The sequence below is a fragment of the Polistes dominula genome, unplaced genomic scaffold (genome assembly GCF_049000335.1).
Source record: "Polistes dominula isolate Pdom_NZ unplaced genomic scaffold, Pdom_raw_medaka contig_73, whole genome shotgun sequence".
Lineage (NCBI taxonomy): Eukaryota > Metazoa > Arthropoda > Insecta > Hymenoptera > Vespidae > Polistes > Polistes dominula.
In genome coordinates, this window is record NW_028300951.1 from 4,894,946 (window position 1) to 4,914,474 (window position 19,529).

Genomic DNA, 19,529 nt, shown 5'->3' on the forward strand with positions numbered 1-19,529 from the left:
TGTGTTTTACTGATTATTAAAGTTGAACGAACGAAAAGCTATACTGTATATGTAAATATTATCTTTTAAATTCTTTACGCCTGCAGATGTATCAAGGTAAAGCTCTTAACAAAATAATAAAAATAATTACCGATCGGAATCAATTAAAAGATTATGAACCAAATATAGTAATGACCTATATGATTAAAATACTTTTTTATCATGGAGAAATATCTAAAGAAAATGTGTGTGAATGGAAACGTCGACGAAAAATGCGATTTGCACAAAATTGTTATCGTTCTTTGTTGAAATTATATGTTCCTGCAAAAACGGAACAAGTTGTACATGCTGTTATTAATACAATTAATGAAGATAAACTGTGGAAATTTGAAACTTTTTGTCTGGAGATAACAAATATCTTATTGGAATATAGTGTTAATGGTTCAGTAGTCGTTCATACAATCTGTGACTTAATAGAATCAAATAGAATAAATACGAATGTGTATGACAACAGAGCTATTGTCAAAATTCTATATGAAATATTAGATACTTATAAATGGCCAGAAATTAATGACACAGTAACTGCGATAGAAAGACTTTTAAACTTATTTTATAAAACTTTAAAAAATACAAATGCATATGATACATTAATTCCTTGTAAAAAACTTAAAAAAGGTTTAGAAATATGTCTTAGAAACATGATTAAACATTTATCCAATGATCAACTTCTCATTGTTATACATCGTATGTGCTCATGGACTATGCAAAAAGATATAAATGATAATATTATATTGGAATTTGGTGGTATTTTAGAATATACAGCTTATACACATCAAGCGACTCTGTATGAAAAAACTTTAACACCAACAATATTTTCACTATTGATGCAAATGATAGCATCGAATAGTAAAATAATCAGCTTATTAGGTAATAGAGTTATGCAATACTTGATTGATCGGAATGGAAATAGATTACATTTTGACACTCCTAAAATTTTCTTTGAAAATATAGACTTCGGTTTAAAATTTAGCAATTGTTATAACGAAGATAAAATATTCTTTAAAGTTCATCGTGAAATTCTACATGATAGTTTACTTAAAAGTATATTGAATCATCGTACATCCCGCATGAATTTAGAAACTAGTTATTGCACAATATGTATCATAGCAATTGAAGTACCTTGCGGTTTCATGGCTGCAGCATTAGTTTGTTTAACTATGAACTTACAAGATTTGATTTTACAAGAAAATAATCTTCATAACATAGCAGATCATCATATACATGCTATTGTTATATCAATTATGTCTCTTTTATGTTGGATTCATAATGCTAAAGTATTTTATAAATACGTCAACAAAATTATGATGGAAAGAGCACAATGGGCTCCACATTTAAATCCACCAATTCAAACCCAATATAATTTTGTAGTACATCATATTTTCTCTTACAAATCAGAATTATTTTTTATCGATTGGGAAACGCGATATGGTTTGTGGAAATGTTTTCGTTTACAAAATTATCAGAATAGTAACCTCAAAAACAGAAATTAATAAAATATTAATGTGTATTATTTTTTACAATAAATATAATTATGCAGCGCGTTAATTTATTACATAAAACAATTAAAAAGAAATACAATATTTGCCATGGTACATGTTTTATATATATATATATTTTTTTCTTTTATAAACAATTAAGTTTATGATATCCAGAAATATAAAAATGCATAAATTTAATGATAACGAAAATTCAATAATAATACTATTAAAAAATACTTTTAATTATATCTATTCATGCGTACAAATTGTAAACTACAGTAAGTGTCACTTAAAATCGTACACCATTATGCTTATTAGATTTTTGAACATTGTAAATGCAGTCATCACTGGCCAGGAATGTTAAAACAAATGTATTTTAGTTTAAATAATTCAACACACTTTAAATAATTGTTAATTAATCAAAGGAAATGTATATTGTTATTTAAAAGCATGGATGTACCATTCAATACACCATTCTCTTCGAAATCAACTGTTAGACTGAAATTTTGTACTTTATAAAAGTTCTTTTATATATTGATTGTTATTTATATGACTTTCAGAACAGTAAATTTTATTTATAAGGAATATTATTTACATTATACGTATATAGCCTTCGGGAGAAGTCATATAAACAACAAATCTATAAAAGAACATATAGAGGACAACGAGCTAGTCTATCGGAGGATTTCGGAGAGGACGGTTCATCGAACGATACATTCAGGTTTCTAAACAACAATATACATTTCTTTCGATTAATTAACAATCATTTAAGGTGTGTCGAATTATTTAAACTAAAATATATTTGTTTTAATATTCCTAACCAGTGATGATTGCATTCACAATGTTCAAAAATCTAACAAGCGTAATGGTGTACGATTTTAAGTATTACTCGCTGTATTATTTAACTTAATAAATAAAATGGCTTCTACTATTCTAAATAATAATATGTCTCTTATCTGCATTGAGATATAATTACCCTGTTCTGAGAAATTTTAATCATGATAAGATTCGTTATATAATAATAAATTTTGTTTACATTTATTACAGTTTCTTTTTATCTATTCACATCTTGGAACATATTTCTTGTTAATTTTTTAATTCATTAATATAGAGAAATAATTTAAACGATGTATGAATCAACTATTGATGACATTTTACAAACGCATCTACCAGATGAGGTTTTACCAGAAGTTAATCGTCTTTTGTATGGTCGTCAAATAAAGTAAGATTTAATTAAAATTTGTACTTTGTTATTTAAGTAATGCATCTGCATTTCAAGAATAATAGGTTATATTTTATTTATATAAAGTATTTATTCGTTCAATTAATATAAGTAAAATAAAAATATTATAATTTGTTAATAGAAAGTTAGATTTACCAGAATGGAAAAAAAGCAACGATTTAGAAAGAAAAGGTTGGATTCTAGATAGTATCGTTGAAGAACAATTACGTCCTAAACGCATTGTCCGTGTAGGATTAATTCAACATTCAATCGTTCTACCAACAACAGATCCAGTAGAAAATCAAAGAAATGCGATACATAATAAAATAAAAGAATATATTGATTATGCGGCTACTTGCAAAGTTAATATTATTTGTTTACAAGAAGCTTGGAGTATGTTCATATATTTTATATATCTATATATAAGACTTTTTATAAAGCAATATTTTAACACAGATTTCATTATTTGTGCTGAAATAATTTCTATAAAATAGTTATTATATTATAGCTATGCCATTCGCTTTTTGTACAAGAGAAAAATATCCATGGTGTGAGTTTGCCGAAGATGCTAAAAATGGTCCATCAAGTTTATTATTATCAAAATTAGCAAAAGAACATAATATGATTATTATTTCTCCAATTTTGGAAAGAGATAGTATTAATGGAGATACTTTATGGAATACATCTGTTATTATTAATGTAGATGGTAAAATTATTGGTAAACATAGAAAAAATCATATACCTCGTGTTGGAGATTTCAATGAATCTACTTATTATATGGAGGGAAATACAGGACATCCTGTTTTTGATACTTGTTACGGGCGTATTGCTGTTAATATTTGTTATGGGCGTCATCATCCTCTAAACTGGCTTATGTTTGGATTAAAGGGAGCAGAAGTAAAAATATTATTATTTTCTTCTTTCTGTAACTTAAATCAAACATATATTTATAATAACATATCTTTAGATTGTCTTCAATCCATCGGCCACTGTTGGTAATTTATCTGAACCCTTATGGCCTATAGAAGCAAGATGTGCTGCAATTGCTAACAACTATTTTACATGTGCCATCAATAGGGTTGGGACTGAAGTATTTCCTAATAAATTTACATCGGGTGATGGAAAACCATCTCATTATGACTTTGGACACTTTTATGGCTCCTCCTATATTACTGCGCCTGACGGAACACGTACCCCAGGTTTAAGTAGATCTAATGATGGATTACTTATTGCAGATTTGGATCTCAATCTCTGCAGACAAGCAAAAGATTTGTGGGGATTTAGAGTAAGTACTTGTTTCTTATAGAAATAAATACCCATTTTCAAATAAGAACTAATTTATAAATATCGAATGCATGCAATGTACAATGTGTATTCATTATTTACAAAAATATATTAATATTTTATATATGTTTTAGATGACCCAACGACTAGACATGTATGCTAATGAACTTGTTAAAATTGTTCAACAAAATTAAATATTGTTATCGTATAAATTTAATTTTTCACTTTATTAATCTTATATATATATATATATTTTAAATAAAATATAAAAACCAGTAAATTATAGTAAGTTAAAAAGCTTAAATATATAAAGCATTTAAATATACATACATTATTATTACTATATTTTTATATATAATTATTAAATTGTTTTTAAGAATAAGTCGTAATCAATGTTTCAAGAATTTATAAAAAAACTGGAATACTTCCAAAATACTAGAAGATACATGAATTACACGTTTGATGGCGGATTTAATGCAGTATCATGTGTCTGTTTCCGGTAATGTAAAGCTTCTTGATAGGCCTTTTTTACTGCTTTTCTATCAGCAGGTTTACGCGATTCAATTAATTTAGCTGCATCAACTTGTTTAGATGCACCTAATTTTTCTAATTTTTCACCAGGTAACCATTGCCTGCATAAAAGGAATAATAATATATAAATAATTATATTTATAAAATAAATATATCATATTAATAAGTTCTTTTTTACCAAGTGCGTTTTGTGTCAAAAAAAAGAACAAGAAAGACTGGATCTTTGTAATTATTTCCTAGTGCCAATACATCGTCAGGAGGAGCTGGAATAGGCACACCTTTATGTACGGTACCACGAGGCGTACTAGGATCTATAATTAGAGCTGGATACCAAGGATATCCACGACATTTAGCCCATACAAGCTGTAAAGCTTCTAAAATATTCTCATTATTTTCTCCTTTGTCATTAGTTTCGCTAGTATTTAAAATCTGTTTTTCTTCTTCTTGATCTGGTGTAGCAGATCTACTTGTTGAACAACTACTACAACTTGATGATTGGCTTTCTCCTTCACCAGCATCACTATCCATTGTTCCACTTCTGTAAATTTAATTAACTTTTCATATAGAGAATTGTTATAATTAAATATACAAATCACCCTACTTTTATATTCCCCAAATCTTTCCCACATACACTATAATAATTTATGAAAATATTACTTACCTATACACTTTAAAACTATCGCTTTGTTTCTTTTGATTATTTTCTGGAAGAAACATTTGCCCGCTTCTACTAGCACGAGCTTTAGCCTTACGGGTAAACAGCACAGCTGTTCTCCGATTGACACCACCAGCACCTACTTCCTTTTCTCCTGTATTTAATTCTATTTCATTACGATTACGACTAGATCTATCTCTTTTTCTAGATTTAGTAACATTTTGCTCTGTTTGATAAAGAGTATTAAGTTCTGGATAATCTTTGCAAGCTTGTTCTATAAGTAAACCACCCTGTTCTTTCATTTTCAATCCTGCTCTATAAAACATAGTATCTTTACGATTATAAGCCAAACAATTATTAACCATTAAGTTAAAATCTGCTTCAAAAGCACCAATAGTGTCATATTCCTGTCTCTCGATTTTATTCTATAATGTATAAAGGTAATTGTTAAAAATACAATTAAAAATAATATTCACATACAATATATATACACAAGGTGCCGCAAAAAATGTTACCGCAAAATGAATATGTATATATATATATATATATATACCTACCTGCATAGTAGAAAGATCCATTGGATGTGAAACTATGTCAAGGTAATCAGGAACTTCTTTAATATTAACTGGTTGACCAAATACATCATTAACATCTTTTAATTTAATAGCTTCTAATAACATAATCAAAATACTTTCTAAAGGTCGTAATTCAAACCATAAACATTTTTCTTTCCTGTAATATTTTTATATTATTCTAAACAGTATTAAATCAAAAAGTATTGCTTAAAAAGTAATATAAAAAATACCAACACTTTAAATAATTCTTTCTTCAGCTTTTCTCGTTTCCTTACTAATTCACATAGCAATCGAGCACGTTCTAAATCCTGTCGTAAACATTGCCAGTATTTAAGTTGACGGTAAAGTTCTCCGCGTAATTCACTATCTGGAGATGGTGAATAATTACCTCCTAATGGAGGAGGTCTTGATTGTGGATGCGAACTTTGCAATCTTCTTAGAAGAGGAACACCATTCCTGTATTGACGTTTCAGTGTCCAGTATGCTATAAGACGTTGAATCAACTGGCTTTTCTTTGGGATACCTTCTGCTAAACTAATTAATGTTTTCTAAATTACTATACATTCACAATTATATTTCAGAAACCATGGTTATCTATGGATGAAAAAATTAAAGAATGAAAGATTGCACCTACGTCTTACCTAGCAATTTCTTTTATACGTTCAGGTGGTATCGTAGGTATTGATATAACTGGCGCAGATGAACTCTTTTTATTAGCTATTGCTCTTCGTCTTGCATCAGCAGGATTTGTAGAAGGTTGATAATCTGCTGGTGTATGTGTTTCACAATAAGCTGTTTTTTGAACAAGCATTGGTTCTCCATTAGCAGGTTGTACTGTTCGCATACGCATACAAAGGCCTGCTTGTTGTGCACAGGTAACATGAAATGCTGCATAACAGTTAGTTTTGTGACATTGAATACATGCACCCGCACCTCTACGTTTACAAACAGAGCAAGCTAGTCTCCAACGAGCTGCAGGAATACTTTCTATACTATCTATTGGTTCCAGAAAAACTGTATTAGCAAATCTTACTTCCGGTATCCACAATGCACATACTACATGAGCCCACGTTGCTGGACGGTCAGTCTGTTTAAAAGCACCACCTCTATTTGGGCATAATATACAATCAACAGCTCTGGATGGACTTTGTAAACATCTTCTACATAACCATTGTCCTTCAGGAATATATGGTACACCATAGCAATCTTGATGGACAGCAAGATTGCACATATCACAAAATAAAATAGCATTACTATTTTGACATTCTCCATCCATACATATACAACATACTGCATCTTCATCAGCAGCAATACCAACTCCACCATTACTTTCTTGTTGAAAATAAGATTCCTTTTCTAATCTATCCATTAATAATTCAAATATGTCTGGTTCTAATGGAGGCAAAAGTCCTGAGGCTATTCGCCTTTCATTCACTATAGATAGCCATGCGGTATCTTCCTCATCCAAATCATATTCTACTTCACCTATAAAAATAATATATTTTTTATTTTATAACCAGGATCTTATAATATCTAGATAATTTCTCAATAAACAACAAAATTGATTATTAAATATGATTATCGATCATAGTTACCATCAAGTTCTTCTCCACTGCGTTCCATAAATCTAACATAAGAATTTGGAAGAGGTTCAGCCTCTCCAAGTTGTTCTTCATATCCTTCTATTATTCTAAATTTTGCTATAGGTAAATTATTAAGAACTTCCTTCTCTTTATCTGAACTAACATTTTCTTTTGAAGATGTTTTCTCATCCTGTGCACTGCTTTTAATACTTATAACAGGAATTGGTTCGTTTATATCTATTTTAACTTGCTTATTACTATCCTCGCCTATGGGATGTACCTGTTAATATTACATTAAAATATATATGTAAACAAAAATCATAGAATTAAGTTTTTAAAAACATTGAAAATTAATATAACCTATACTACGTATATTTTATATTTTAGTTGATAAACGAAAAATTATATTTATTTTTTAATTAGTATGTAAGAGTAACGTTAAAAACTAATAATTAATTGTACATACCAAAATAAACCTTGCTGCTTCTTGAACATTTAATACTTCATTATTTGTAATACTTGTAGAATCTATTTGAACGCCAAGTCTACTTCTTTTCTTTTTATTAGGTTGTGGAGCATTCATTATTAGTTATATTTTATTTTAAGAATTCACAAACACAATATATTAGGATTCAAATCCATAACATCTTTACAAGACTTTGTAAAACAATACAATAACATAAACAGTTTCACTAGACCGCCATTGCAGTACCATCAGTCGATAATAAAAAGCCTATCACATGTATCGTAACAGTTTTTTCATATTTTTAAGTTGACTATTAATAATATAGAAAGTATATTTAAAAAGAATATTAAATTAATATAAATTTTTCTTTTTTTTTCTAACAATAATTAAATTGGTATATTTTTGTTCGAATATTTTTGAATATAATCATAATATCAAGTTATAAGCACGTGGTTATAAGAATGAATCTGTAGTGGCTGATCACGACCCGATGCAAATAACAACTTCGACCAAGAGTCGAATTTTGAGTGCTGGTGTTACCGCCATTGCCCAACTTATAGTGATTTCACGCTGATTTCAAGATGGCCACGGGCCTTATTTTGTACTATCCACCGCAATCTCAAATGTAATTTGTCTTTAGTGATCTTTGAAAATTTCAGAATATATTCTTAAATATATTTGTAAAATGATCTCAAAATATCAATAAATTATATAAAGTCTTCACGTGTTAAAAAAATTCGTCACGATTGCTGTAAAAACGTAGTTCCACACCTATCTCCCCCTTAATTATAACTTGTCTCAATCGAATTCTAAGGAATATTGATTGTAATTTATAACAAAAAAAAAAAGAAGCAAAGATGGGAATATATATTATGCATTAATAAATCTTTTTTTATTTATAATATAATTTACATGTAAAATAGAAATTTTAATCTTTATTCTACCCAATTTTTTATTAACCCTTTGCGAACTAACATGGTATATATGCGTTCTGCCTAAATCATCAAATGGGCCGAAGAACTCATATATGCGTTCCGCGAAAACAGTGATAGAGCCAAGAAACGCATATATGTGTTCCACGTAAATGTGTGGTTATAACCACGTTTAAGCAGAAATATGCGCTGGCAATTTTAAATGACTATCACGACATGAGCTCGACGGTTCACTTCGAACCGTCCTGTCCGCAAAGGGTTAAACTTAGATATATATATATCTACCAATCCCAATGTTATGAATTATTTAACAAGTAAATCACAAATATTATGAATTATTATATACATATTCGTAAATAAAATATAAAGATATTTTATATATATAATATATTCTTAAACCTTTAACTTATATTTAAGAGATATATATATATAATACAAGTTTTGTGTCGATAATTATGACAGTGAATTAAGTTCGAAAATGTATTTTATATTATAATATAAATTATAAATTTTTTCAATTGTATAAAGTCTTAATTATCGTCACATATGTCTTATATTACTTATTATTCATTAAGAAAGTTAGAAAAATATTTACAACTTTTGATTACAACTCATCTATCAGAATCACGATAAGTGCTGTATCCAAATGGACTTAACAATAATGGTATATGATAATGTTCAGTTGGATTTTTTACATCAAAAACAATTTCTATAAATGGATACATAGTCTCTATTTTTCTAACAGTAAAATATTTATCAATATCAAAATGCATTTTATATCTACCAGCAGTAAAATTGACTTTCACGTTATCTAACAGGTCTAAACATCTACCATTGAGACTCGTATTGCTGTAAACATATAATTTTATTTTTAATAAACTTATATTCAATTATGATCTCTATGTTATTTTAATAATACAGAATTTTTGGATAAAAAAGATTTTATATAAATAATACCTCTCATTTAAAAATGTCCACCTGCCATCCAAAAGTTTATAGAGACTAACTTGTAATCCTCCAACAGGAACACCTTTACTGGTATCAATTACATGAGTAGAAACGCGTGGCCTCTTTGTTACAGGTATAACAGGTTTCAAAATAACATGCTATTAAAAAAAATTTGTATAAATTAGTTTAAATATATTAAGATATTAAAAATGAAATAATTGATCTCACATACTTTCGTTGGAAGTGATTGACTGGTGCTAGCTGTAACCAACTGTTCTTGTGATTCTTTATCTATTTGTAATGACTTGTTAACTTGCTTAGTGACATTAATTGGTGTCTTTTCTGCCACAACTAATGATGGTACTTTGCCCTTTAATTTACTGAGTATGTATTGAGTACCGGGTTGAAATGAACCACCTGTTAATGTTACTTTTTTACCACCACCTGATGTTACAGTAATTGTTTTATTTTGCGTCGGTGCTATTGGAAGGGTATTTACTGGCTGTAATACCCCTATTGTAGTAGGTGTTCCAGCAACTGAAGAATTTATTTGATAAGTTGTCGTACTCAATAATGGCAAGGGACATGTCATGACTAGTCCTGAATCTGTTTGAGACTTTGTATCTTCTTGCTAAAATATAAATGAACAAGAAAGAATTAATAAAATACGATTAATTAAATTTATTATATAGTTATAATAGATACCTGTAGTTTAAGTCCAGTTCTCTTTTCGTGTTTAGTTTTACGTAGAACAGATCTATTATTCTCACGATCCTCTTTCATTTTTTTATTATTATCTACAGTTTTAGTAAAGTTTGAAATTTCTGAAATTTCAATGTTTTGATCTTCAGATTCTACTATCATTTCCATTTGAACATTTTCTTGATCATCAACTTCATCTAAATATTCACCATGTACATGAGCCATTGCTTCTGCTAAAGTATCTCTACTATTTTCCTGAAAATCCTCCTATCAACAATCTCTATATGTAGTCATACTATTTTTTTAAAACATATTTTAATGATAAAATTATTCAAATAATTACATTCTAAATTTCTACTCACCACGTATTCTAATTTAATTTTTTTGTTCTGATGTTTAATATCTTCCTCATCAGAGGGTATATGTACATGTTCATCTTCTTCAACTTCTGCATATTCTACTTCTTCCTCTTCTTCTCTTTTTTCTTGTACTTCATGTAATTCTACATCATCATCTACATCATCTAATCTTTCAACAATATATTCATTTTCATCTTCATTTTCTTCAGTTTCTACTTGTGTACTTTCAAGAGCCTAAAAATATAATATAAAATATATAATACATTATCTTTTATATACATATATATGTATGTATGTATGAATATGTAAAAATATCTAACAAATCTATACCTCAACAACATTGTTTTCTTCAACTTTCATTTCAACCATATTAACATGTTTTTTATCTTCTATACTTTTTCCTTTTTCCGCCTCATGCGACAAAGCTGCTCGTTGATGTTTCATAGTACATGTGTGTTTCAAAAGGGACAATCTATGAGCATGAAGATTTTTGTGACAATATAGGCAAAAAGCACGTGTAGGTTGATTTGATACTGATGTCAACCATCCTGTAATAAAAAATAAATTTTAATTAATATATTATTTATATTTATCTATTCTTTGTATTTTTAATCTTTATGAATGATTCAAACAATTACACATCAACATTACAAAGTAATTAACTAATAAGAATATATAAAGAGGAAATATTCTTTTATTTATAATAATAAATAAATTTACTTTATATTTTTGTAGACGATCTTCATTCTTTAGAGAAAGAAAAAAAAACCAAATAATTATAATAATCATTGTTAAGCACTATTATGATTAAATTCAAAACATAACAGAAATAGCCTTAAAGATATTATTTACTACTGGAGGAATCAACAAACAACTAGAAGAACTACTTTATCTCTATAATTACACAGGCCTCAGACTATTGGTTAGATTAAATACCTATTCGAAAAAGCAAGGCAAATTTTGCAATTGTAACTCTAAAAATAATCAGAGCTACTTTCGTAAACGGACAAAAATGTTTTTATTCAATTGCACTTATTTCTCAGCAGCGATTATTCTTTCGTAAAATGATCGATATAATCGCAGAAGTAACAAAAACTTTTAAACAAGATAATTAACTCTATTAAAAAAACTTGTTCAAATTTAAATGAATACCTTTAAAATCCGGCATTTGTTCCCATTCTTTGCGATATCGTTGTGTATAAACGCGAGTTTTTGCATGACTAATTTTTCCTGTTGGCGTTAATCGTGGTGCTGCATCAAGCAAATTATCGCGTATTGTAGCCCTAATAGCTAACATCGTTGCAGCCGCTTTATCTCCCATTCTGTAAAAAATGTTCGTCGCTAGATTCAAAATTCTTATGAATGAAGAAATATCCAAAATCGTAACACAAAATCACTAAATAGTTTTTTCGTTAACAATATGGTGATGAGGGGTTAGAAGAGATACGAACAAGACGTTTAGATCGCCTAGCCTAGTCTAACTAAAGAATCCCTAGCAAATGGCCGATTCGGTTTCATCAATGCTTTTCTCACTACTCTTCTCCTTTCCCACTTTTCTCTTTGGCTTCATTTCCCCCACCCAAATTTCAAACCAACGCCATTTCGTGAAACGACATCAACCAATAGAAAACTAGCATCACCAGTTGGTCAGTAACGTATACACTCTATGTCATATTTATCATATGTTTCATGAGAAAATATATATGTATATATATCTTTGGTAATAATAATAATTTATAAAAATAGCATTTTCTCTTATATATATATATATATATATATATATATATATATATATATATATATATATATATATATTCAATTGTAATTTGGTAGTAACTTAACAGATATTGTTTGTAGTTATATTATATTTAATAACTACTTAAGAGAGTAAATTTTGTAATAATTTCAATTATTATTTTCTATGAATATATATAAAATTTCTTTTTATCAGTATCACTATATGATATTGTTCTTAGTAATAGTAATATTGCGTTATTAATTCATTCTTAAAATTAAAGACATATAATATGATAAATAATAAGCTCATTAATTATATTTTTGTATGAGGTTAAGTTTAGTAATTAAAATTAAATATATCGTTAATGTTTTTTGGTAATAAAAATAAATAATATTCAGTACTCGTGATTTAGACACTTTCTATAGACAGCACTGGAACACAGGATATTTCGTAATCAGTATTATCTGAGTCGATATGCGCGCGCATCTTAGCATTACTAATATACCAATCAAAATTAAATTATTTTCGTTTATATCGTAAATTATGCAGAGAATAATTTTATATACTTCAAAAAAACTTATATTTGATTCTAAAAAGACAGATATTATGATTTGGTAGTTTAAAAATTTATGTTTTAAAAAAATAGTTCTTAAAATGAATGATTACCAAGTCGCTTCATAAGCGCCATCTACAGACCTTCTAATAAATGTAAATAGTAGTAATCAGTGATATTTTCTTTGGGGACAATTGAGAATATTTTTGCAATATTTGTTATTATGTTTTCAAATAGATACTTTACATTTACTAGAAATAAATGTAAATACTTAAAAAATATCTATAAGTTTATTTTTTCAATTTATGAGTCCATACTTATTTAAATCATTTTAAATTTATAATATTGTATTTCAATGTTAAAAAATAATATTTTATAAGAGAATTTTGATTTTATATTACTTTATATATATTACTTAACTATTGTACCTAGCTAATTTTAATTATTTTGCATCACGCACAAAAGTATGTTTTTGAGTGTAATACTTTAGCCAATGTTGTTTCAGTTTAATCAACGATTACAAGTTAAAAACTATGTATGAATAAAGTAATAAATCTAAAAATAGAATATTGATAATAACCATTTTTTAAATACTTATTCATTTTAAGTATGCCCATTATTTAGTTAAAAAAATTTGAAGAAAAAAGAAAAAAAAAGAAAGGTAGAATTACAATTCTAGACTATTAGTACATTTTTCTTATATAAAAGAGTATATAAGAGAGATAATAATAGAGATAAATTTAATTCTATATTTAAATTCGTCTACATAGATTAAAGGTTTTAATTGTAATACACATTTGAATTAAATATATTCATGTTAATTCTAAATTATGGCCATGAAGGTGGTTCCCCAGGTGCAAGTTCCCTTCCGTATAAAGCAGATTTATCTCTGAATTTAGTTAATCTTAAATTCTCTTGACGGTCTAAGTAACTTCCAAATATAAATCCGGTTAAAGGAATCAATGCCGGGTAATATACACTGACCAGATATTTCAAAGTTACCATGTTGATTAATTTACTTTTTAACTATTCTGTTGCTGCTCAAGTAACTGTTGATTTTTCCACGAACGAGTACGCTTTTGGTCGTAAAATATAGAAGTCACTGTAATTATTGGTAATGATACCATCAAACAATATCTCTTGATATAATACCCGAGTAATTTAACTGGACCCATCAAACTGTAAAAATACAAAATATATGATTACATTATTGAAAATAAATTATTAACCATGACATTGATCAATGATTATACATACAAATAGATAATTTAACAAAATTACATAATACATTATTTTTGCTTAAAATAACAATTATTGTTTAAAATCAATAATTATATAAATATTTTATATATAATAAATTTTCACAAAATATTCTATATATTGTGTATAAAAAAAAAAACAGTATTACAATTGTATAATATATGATCTAACCTCACTAAGGAAATATGAATAAATATATAAAATATTAGAATAAAAAGCAAAACAATATTAATAACGAAAATAGACTACTTAATAATAATTAATATTCTAATTAAATATTATAATATTGATATGTTGGAATTATTTACTTTCCATCAATAGTTGTAAAAATAATTTAACTAGTACTTCGGAAGGAGCGTACTGACGGATCAGTAAAGAACTAAGTGCACAGCAGTAGTAAGCAAAGGTTATTTCAGTTGTGTATATATATATATTTTAATATATTTGGAAAAGGCGTTTATAAAAATTAATCCTAAATTTACTCTAAACATTATTATTTATGCAATAAAATGAAACTGTTAATTGTAATGTTAAATGAAATGTGGTACAGTAAAGATCTTTAACGAAGGCGAATTTCTTTCTAACGTTATAAATGTTTACTTTGATATATATATATAATGTATATTAATCAAAAAATTAATTTCTCTCTTTTTCGGTATTTTTAAATTATAAATTATTGTTATTCTTACATATATAAATCTACTTTGTTTTATAAAAAGAAAAAGATGAAAGTTTACAATTCTACTGACTACTCTCCCATTCGTTGAAAACAATTTTTTAAAGTCATATTGACCAATCCTAAGTAGAAATGTTCATAGATATTTTATAATTTGTATTTTTGTTTTATCCAAGTTATTAACTCGAAATTTGAATGATTTGTTTCTATGTCTGTTAATATTATTATAAATAGTTTATATTAATATTAAAGAGTTATTAAAGTAATTATCAATTCATATATATGGAAGTATACATTTTCGATTGTTATAACCTTAGACGAATGAATAAAAATTATTACTATTATTTACAATTTTTTATTATCTGTATTAAATTATTAAATAAATAACAATGGCGCAGCAAACGTATATTTCTTGCATAAAAATTAATGGTGTTCCTATTCTTCCACCGATGGTAAGTATATTATTATTATAATTACTATTAAATTCATTATCTATTATAAAATTTTAAAATATACATTTTTGTTACCTTTTCAATTTTTAGATAACTGAAGATGTTAGAAAAGAAGTAAAATATTATAAATATTTAGCAATTCAAGTAGAAAAAAGATTAAAAGCTTTGTATGATAGAAAATTTAGCGAAGAAAGTCAATTCGTAGAAAATGATACAAAAGTACAGCAAATTGATCAGAAATTTCATTTTGGTAATGAAAATGTAATTCCTAATGCAGAGCCTAGTATCAATGAAGATCAATTACCTATAAAAAATACATATGATGTTACAACAAATGAAAATATAGATATAAATGTTCACGAACAAAGTAGTCATTCAGAATTAGTACAAGAAATATCTTCGAATCAAAATTGTGAAACTAATTCCACAGAAGGGCATTCATTGAGTCCAACATCAACCGTTGTAAGCATCGATTCAATAGAAAGTCATATTGATACAACTAAATCAAAAGTCGAGCACAAAATGTTAGATAATTGGAAACCTGAAGTGCCTAAAACATTAGATATTGTCCCTATTACATTGAATGATTCAAATCCATATCAAAAAGAAGAATTTTCAGTGATAAATGAAACAAATACTATTAAGCAAACACCAAAATTAGTGCGTCAAGATTCTTATATTTTGGACACCCCAAGTCCTATGTTGCTTGCACATATGCAAATAGAATTAAATAATATCAATGATCTTCCTACTGCAGATTATATCCCTACACCTGCAAAAAGTAGTGTGCGACGAAAAGAATGGAATATTGCACATACTAAAACTGACTGGATAAGTGAATTGAAAAATAATGAATTTAATGCCATGGACACTCAGCAGACATTTAAAAATTCAAAATGTAAAAGAAAGAGTTTATCTAGCAAAAGTAATTATAATTTATATAAGACTGAAAGTGAACAAACAATATTAGAACCACAAACTCGTACGTATCAAACTACAGGATCAGTAGATAGTATTCAAATGATGCTTGAGAAAGAAAATATTTACAAGCCTGACATAAAAAATAATAATAAAAAGAAATATAGTATAAGCAATAATGACAAAGAAAATCATAGGCCACAAGAATGGAAGGAAAGTAAAAACATTTCAGTGTTAAATACGACTAACAAACTAGGAGGTTCACTAGGAAATCTACATGATGTTGAAACACAAATACACAAGATTAATGAATCACAAATATTAAGGACATATGGACAAAATGAAAGTTTTGAAGAAGAAAACACAAATAATGATAAGATAAATGAATCAATAGGAAAATCTAAGTCTCCAAATATATCTGAGAAATTATTGACTATCTTAAAAGAAATAGAAGAAGTACATAAAAGACAGATGTCCGAATTAGTCATTCGGCAACAACAAGAGCAATCTTCATTGCAGAAAGAATTTGAAAAGCAACAATTATTTTTATTAGCAGAAATAAAGAAATCCTTTCCTGAAATTTCTTCGTTAATAGATGACAAATATTTGTCATCTACTACAATGGATCAAGCTGAGTCAATAAATAATTCTATTTCTAAAGACATTCCCATAAATAAAACGAAACAAGATAAAGATTTAGAAGAATTGTCTGTCGTTCCAAAAGACGATATATTATTGTCACCAAATAAACGTACGTTAAGTCCTATATGTCCAGTGAATTATATTTATTCCCAAAATGATTTTAACGATACCAAACAACATTTGAAGTGTTATAAATTCATTCAATCATCGCAAAGAGAATCCAATGAAACTTCAACGCAAGAATACAATTGTACATTGATAAAAAATAAAGAAATACAAGAAAATACGAATAAGAATGAAATGCGTGATTATAATATAAGCGTAATAAATGAGAATAAAAAGTCTACAATTAGCCGTCGATTATTTCCATTAGACTGTAAAACCGTACATGTTCCCATTATTGACAGTTCTATGTACGCAGAGAAACACGTAAGATGTAAAAAGAAAGAATGTTCTCTCTCTTTATTTTTTTAAAATTGATATATTTTATCTAATAAAAATATCCTTGAATAATTAAAAAAAGCTATATTACAGATACAAGCTGCATCTATTATCAATGCATATGCACGGGGGTATTTAGTGCGCAGGTTATTTAAAACAGATCGTGTGATTACTTTAAAAAATACATACAAAGAAGCATTGCAATGTATGCTTAAACTACATGTTGATGCACCTCTTGATTTATCAGAACTGCATTTTTTACGTCGTTTACAATTACAGGTAACATTGGTTTTACATTACAGTGATAAGAATCCTTGTGAATGCTTGTTGCTGGTTATAATCGACATATATTTAGATAATTAACTTTTCAAAGTGTAAAATAATATATAGAATTTACTTTTAAGAATTCGTTGAAATATAGTCTCTATATTACAATTAAATAAGGGTACTGATATAGTATTAACAGTACTGAATATTTAAGATTTGCATGTATTTTTTTGGTAGATCCATATATTTATAAAACTCTTATTTTTATAAGTGTGATGCAGCATCCATGAATATAGTGGAATTATTTTCTCAAAGTCCTGCATACAAAATGAAAATTATAGCGCATGATCGTGAAATTAAACGGTGTCGCACTGAACGTCCAACTTCAGCACGATCATACTCATTTGCTACCCAGAGGACCTTAGCAAGGAAAAAGCTCAAAGAGTATGATTTTGTATTATATAGCACTTTCCATATTCTTATTTCCTAGAAAAGCATACGTAGATCTTCTTTAACTATCATTATAGAAAGTTATTTATTCATATCTTTCCAATGTACTTTTATTAGTTGATAATTTAGTTATTTGAGAATATTTTTAAATTAAATGTCATATTATTATCTACTTTGTAAAAGAACTTTTGTTTATATTATTTAAATCATAATGTAGCATGAATTACAAAATAAGTTAGAAGAATTATTGATAGGATATCATATATACATATATATACTCCTATAAGAATATATTATGTTTAAGGATTATTAGATGTTTTATTCTTATTATTTATTAATGCTCTTCTAGGATGAAAGATTACAAATCACCAAATATAACTCAATTACACTCATCTAGAGTTAGATGTCAAACTTGGACTTCTGAAATTTCACAGCATCTTATATCGCCAAATACGCGTAAGTTATTTGTCGTATTATTTCACATGAATTATAAATAATAATTAATAATGATATAAATAAAATAATGTATATGTTATAGATCACACTATTAAAAGAAGTACTAGTGCAGGAACAGTTAGGAAACCATGGAGATGAAATAAGATCATCGTGCCTTTAAATGTTACTTCCAGATATTCTTTGTACAAATCCTAATCTTGTAAATATTATTTTGCCTGGGGTGCCTATATTTTTAATAAATTTATTTCATATGACTTTTCATATATATTCAATATTTTCATTTTTATTATGTATTTATTCAATAAGATAAGACACATAAGTTAAATACTTATGTTATATTTTATATTTTTTATTTTATTTATCCAATACAAAAATATTTTATTATTATAAAAACATTTAATAAATTATAATTATCAAAAAATTTCAAGAGTTAAGTTTATATAAATGCGTTATGCGATTAATAAATGCATTGTGAATATATATGTACATAATTAATTAGATACAATCTACACATAAGTTTATCAAATATATCCACATATTAATTTTTGTTATGCATTATTTGATGTATAACAAATAATTTTAAAAAGGAACAGTGATTCATGCAACAAGTTACAATTCCAGTTGTAAGAAGAGAGCGTAATAAGTATAACACTTTAACTAGTTACAGTTCGTTAAAGGGTCAATCCAAATGACCCAGAGTCTTTACGGTTAAATGAATTTACTCGTTTATGTCAGTCACAAAATAAACGAAGAGCTCGATAACCTTTTCTTGTCAATGCAATAAAAATAATTACAAACAATTATGTGAACACATTTTTTTTATAATATAATCTTTTTATTATTTAAATATTACTATTCTTTATAATTGTATAAAAATAAAATAAGATTCTTTTTCTTTATTA

General features: G+C 27.1%; 6 protein-coding genes across 13 annotated transcripts; 3 read left to right on the plus strand and 3 right to left on the minus strand.

Annotated features, from left to right (window-relative positions):
• Window positions 1–18: 18 nt before the first annotated feature.
• LOC107063848 (uncharacterized) lies at window positions 19–2,739 on the plus strand. Of its 2 annotated transcripts, none has more exons than XM_089172169.1 (2): window positions 19–1,628; window positions 2,629–2,739. In XM_089172169.1, the coding sequence occupies exon 1, from the start codon at window positions 87–89 to the stop codon at window positions 1,527–1,529; it is 1,443 nt and encodes a 480-aa protein (XP_089028295.1). In that variant the 5' UTR covers window positions 19–86; the 3' UTR covers window positions 1,530–1,628; window positions 2,629–2,739. The 2 variants fall into 2 exon arrangements, with proteins under 2 accessions (XP_089028295.1, XP_089028296.1); XM_089172170.1 differs by having other exon boundaries at window positions 19–1,467; window positions 2,629–2,722.
• pyd3 (beta-ureidopropionase pyd3) lies at window positions 1,653–4,348 on the plus strand. 2 transcript variants are annotated; one of them, XM_015315993.2, is made up of 6 exons: window positions 2,209–2,238; window positions 2,629–2,739; window positions 2,882–3,132; window positions 3,248–3,636; window positions 3,707–4,024; window positions 4,158–4,348. In XM_015315993.2, the coding sequence occupies exons 2-6, from the start codon at window positions 2,645–2,647 to the stop codon at window positions 4,215–4,217; spliced, it is 1,113 nt and encodes a 370-aa protein (XP_015171479.2). In that variant the 5' UTR covers window positions 2,209–2,238; window positions 2,629–2,644; the 3' UTR covers window positions 4,218–4,348. The 2 variants fall into 2 exon arrangements, with proteins under 2 accessions (XP_089028299.1, XP_015171479.2); XM_089172173.1 differs by having other exon boundaries at window positions 1,653–2,739.
• Br140 (bromodomain-containing protein 140) lies at window positions 4,232–8,562 on the minus strand. The gene is made up of 8 exons (XM_015315992.2): window positions 7,834–8,562; window positions 7,380–7,647; window positions 6,426–7,269; window positions 6,019–6,318; window positions 5,767–5,941; window positions 5,216–5,634; window positions 4,733–5,092; window positions 4,232–4,655 (listed from the first exon to the last, which is right to left on the minus strand). The coding sequence occupies exons 1-8, from the start codon at window positions 7,948–7,950 to the stop codon at window positions 4,475–4,477; spliced, it is 2,664 nt and encodes an 887-aa protein (XP_015171478.1). The 5' UTR covers window positions 7,951–8,562; the 3' UTR covers window positions 4,232–4,474.
• A 137-nt stretch (window positions 8,563–8,699) lies between these two features.
• On the minus strand, window positions 8,700–12,370 carry LOC107063871 (uncharacterized). Of its 3 annotated transcripts, XM_015316002.2 has the most exons (8): window positions 12,226–12,370; window positions 11,927–12,096; window positions 11,105–11,322; window positions 10,778–11,008; window positions 10,419–10,682; window positions 9,946–10,344; window positions 9,723–9,871; window positions 8,700–9,614 (listed from the first exon to the last, which is right to left on the minus strand). In XM_015316002.2, the coding sequence occupies exons 2-8, from the start codon at window positions 12,093–12,095 to the stop codon at window positions 9,377–9,379; spliced, it is 1,668 nt and encodes a 555-aa protein (XP_015171488.1). In that variant the 5' UTR covers window position 12,096; window positions 12,226–12,370; the 3' UTR covers window positions 8,700–9,376. The 3 variants fall into 3 exon arrangements, with proteins under 3 accessions (XP_015171488.1, XP_015171487.1, XP_015171490.1); XM_015316001.2 differs by having other exon boundaries at window positions 11,927–12,315; XM_015316004.2 differs by lacking the exons at window positions 11,927–12,096; window positions 12,226–12,370 and adding an exon at window positions 11,495–11,647.
• Window positions 12,371–13,794: 1,424 nt separating this feature from the next.
• Window positions 13,795–14,893, minus strand: LOC107063873 (NADH dehydrogenase (ubiquinone) MNLL subunit). Its single transcript, XM_015316005.2, has 2 exons — window positions 14,634–14,893; window positions 13,795–14,244 (listed from the first exon to the last, which is right to left on the minus strand). Exon 2 carries the CDS (start codon window positions 14,068–14,070, stop codon window positions 13,894–13,896), a length of 177 nt encoding a protein of 58 aa, XP_015171491.1. The 5' UTR covers window positions 14,071–14,244; window positions 14,634–14,893; the 3' UTR covers window positions 13,795–13,893.
• Window positions 14,894–15,014: 121 nt separating this feature from the next.
• Window positions 15,015–18,892, plus strand: LOC107063874 (uncharacterized). Of its 4 annotated transcripts, XM_015316006.2 has the most exons (6): window positions 15,015–15,453; window positions 15,544–17,442; window positions 17,548–17,733; window positions 17,993–18,165; window positions 18,521–18,627; window positions 18,710–18,892. In XM_015316006.2, exons 1-6 carry the CDS (start codon window positions 15,391–15,393, stop codon window positions 18,763–18,765), a joined length of 2,484 nt encoding a protein of 827 aa, XP_015171492.2. In that variant the 5' UTR covers window positions 15,015–15,390; the 3' UTR covers window positions 18,766–18,892. The 4 variants fall into 4 exon arrangements, 1 of the variants encoding a protein (XP_015171492.2); XR_001475421.2 differs by lacking the exon at window positions 17,993–18,165; XR_016176470.1 differs by lacking the exons at window positions 17,993–18,165; window positions 18,710–18,892 and having other exon boundaries at window positions 15,544–17,449.
• The last annotated feature ends 637 nt before the right edge of the window (window positions 18,893–19,529 follow it).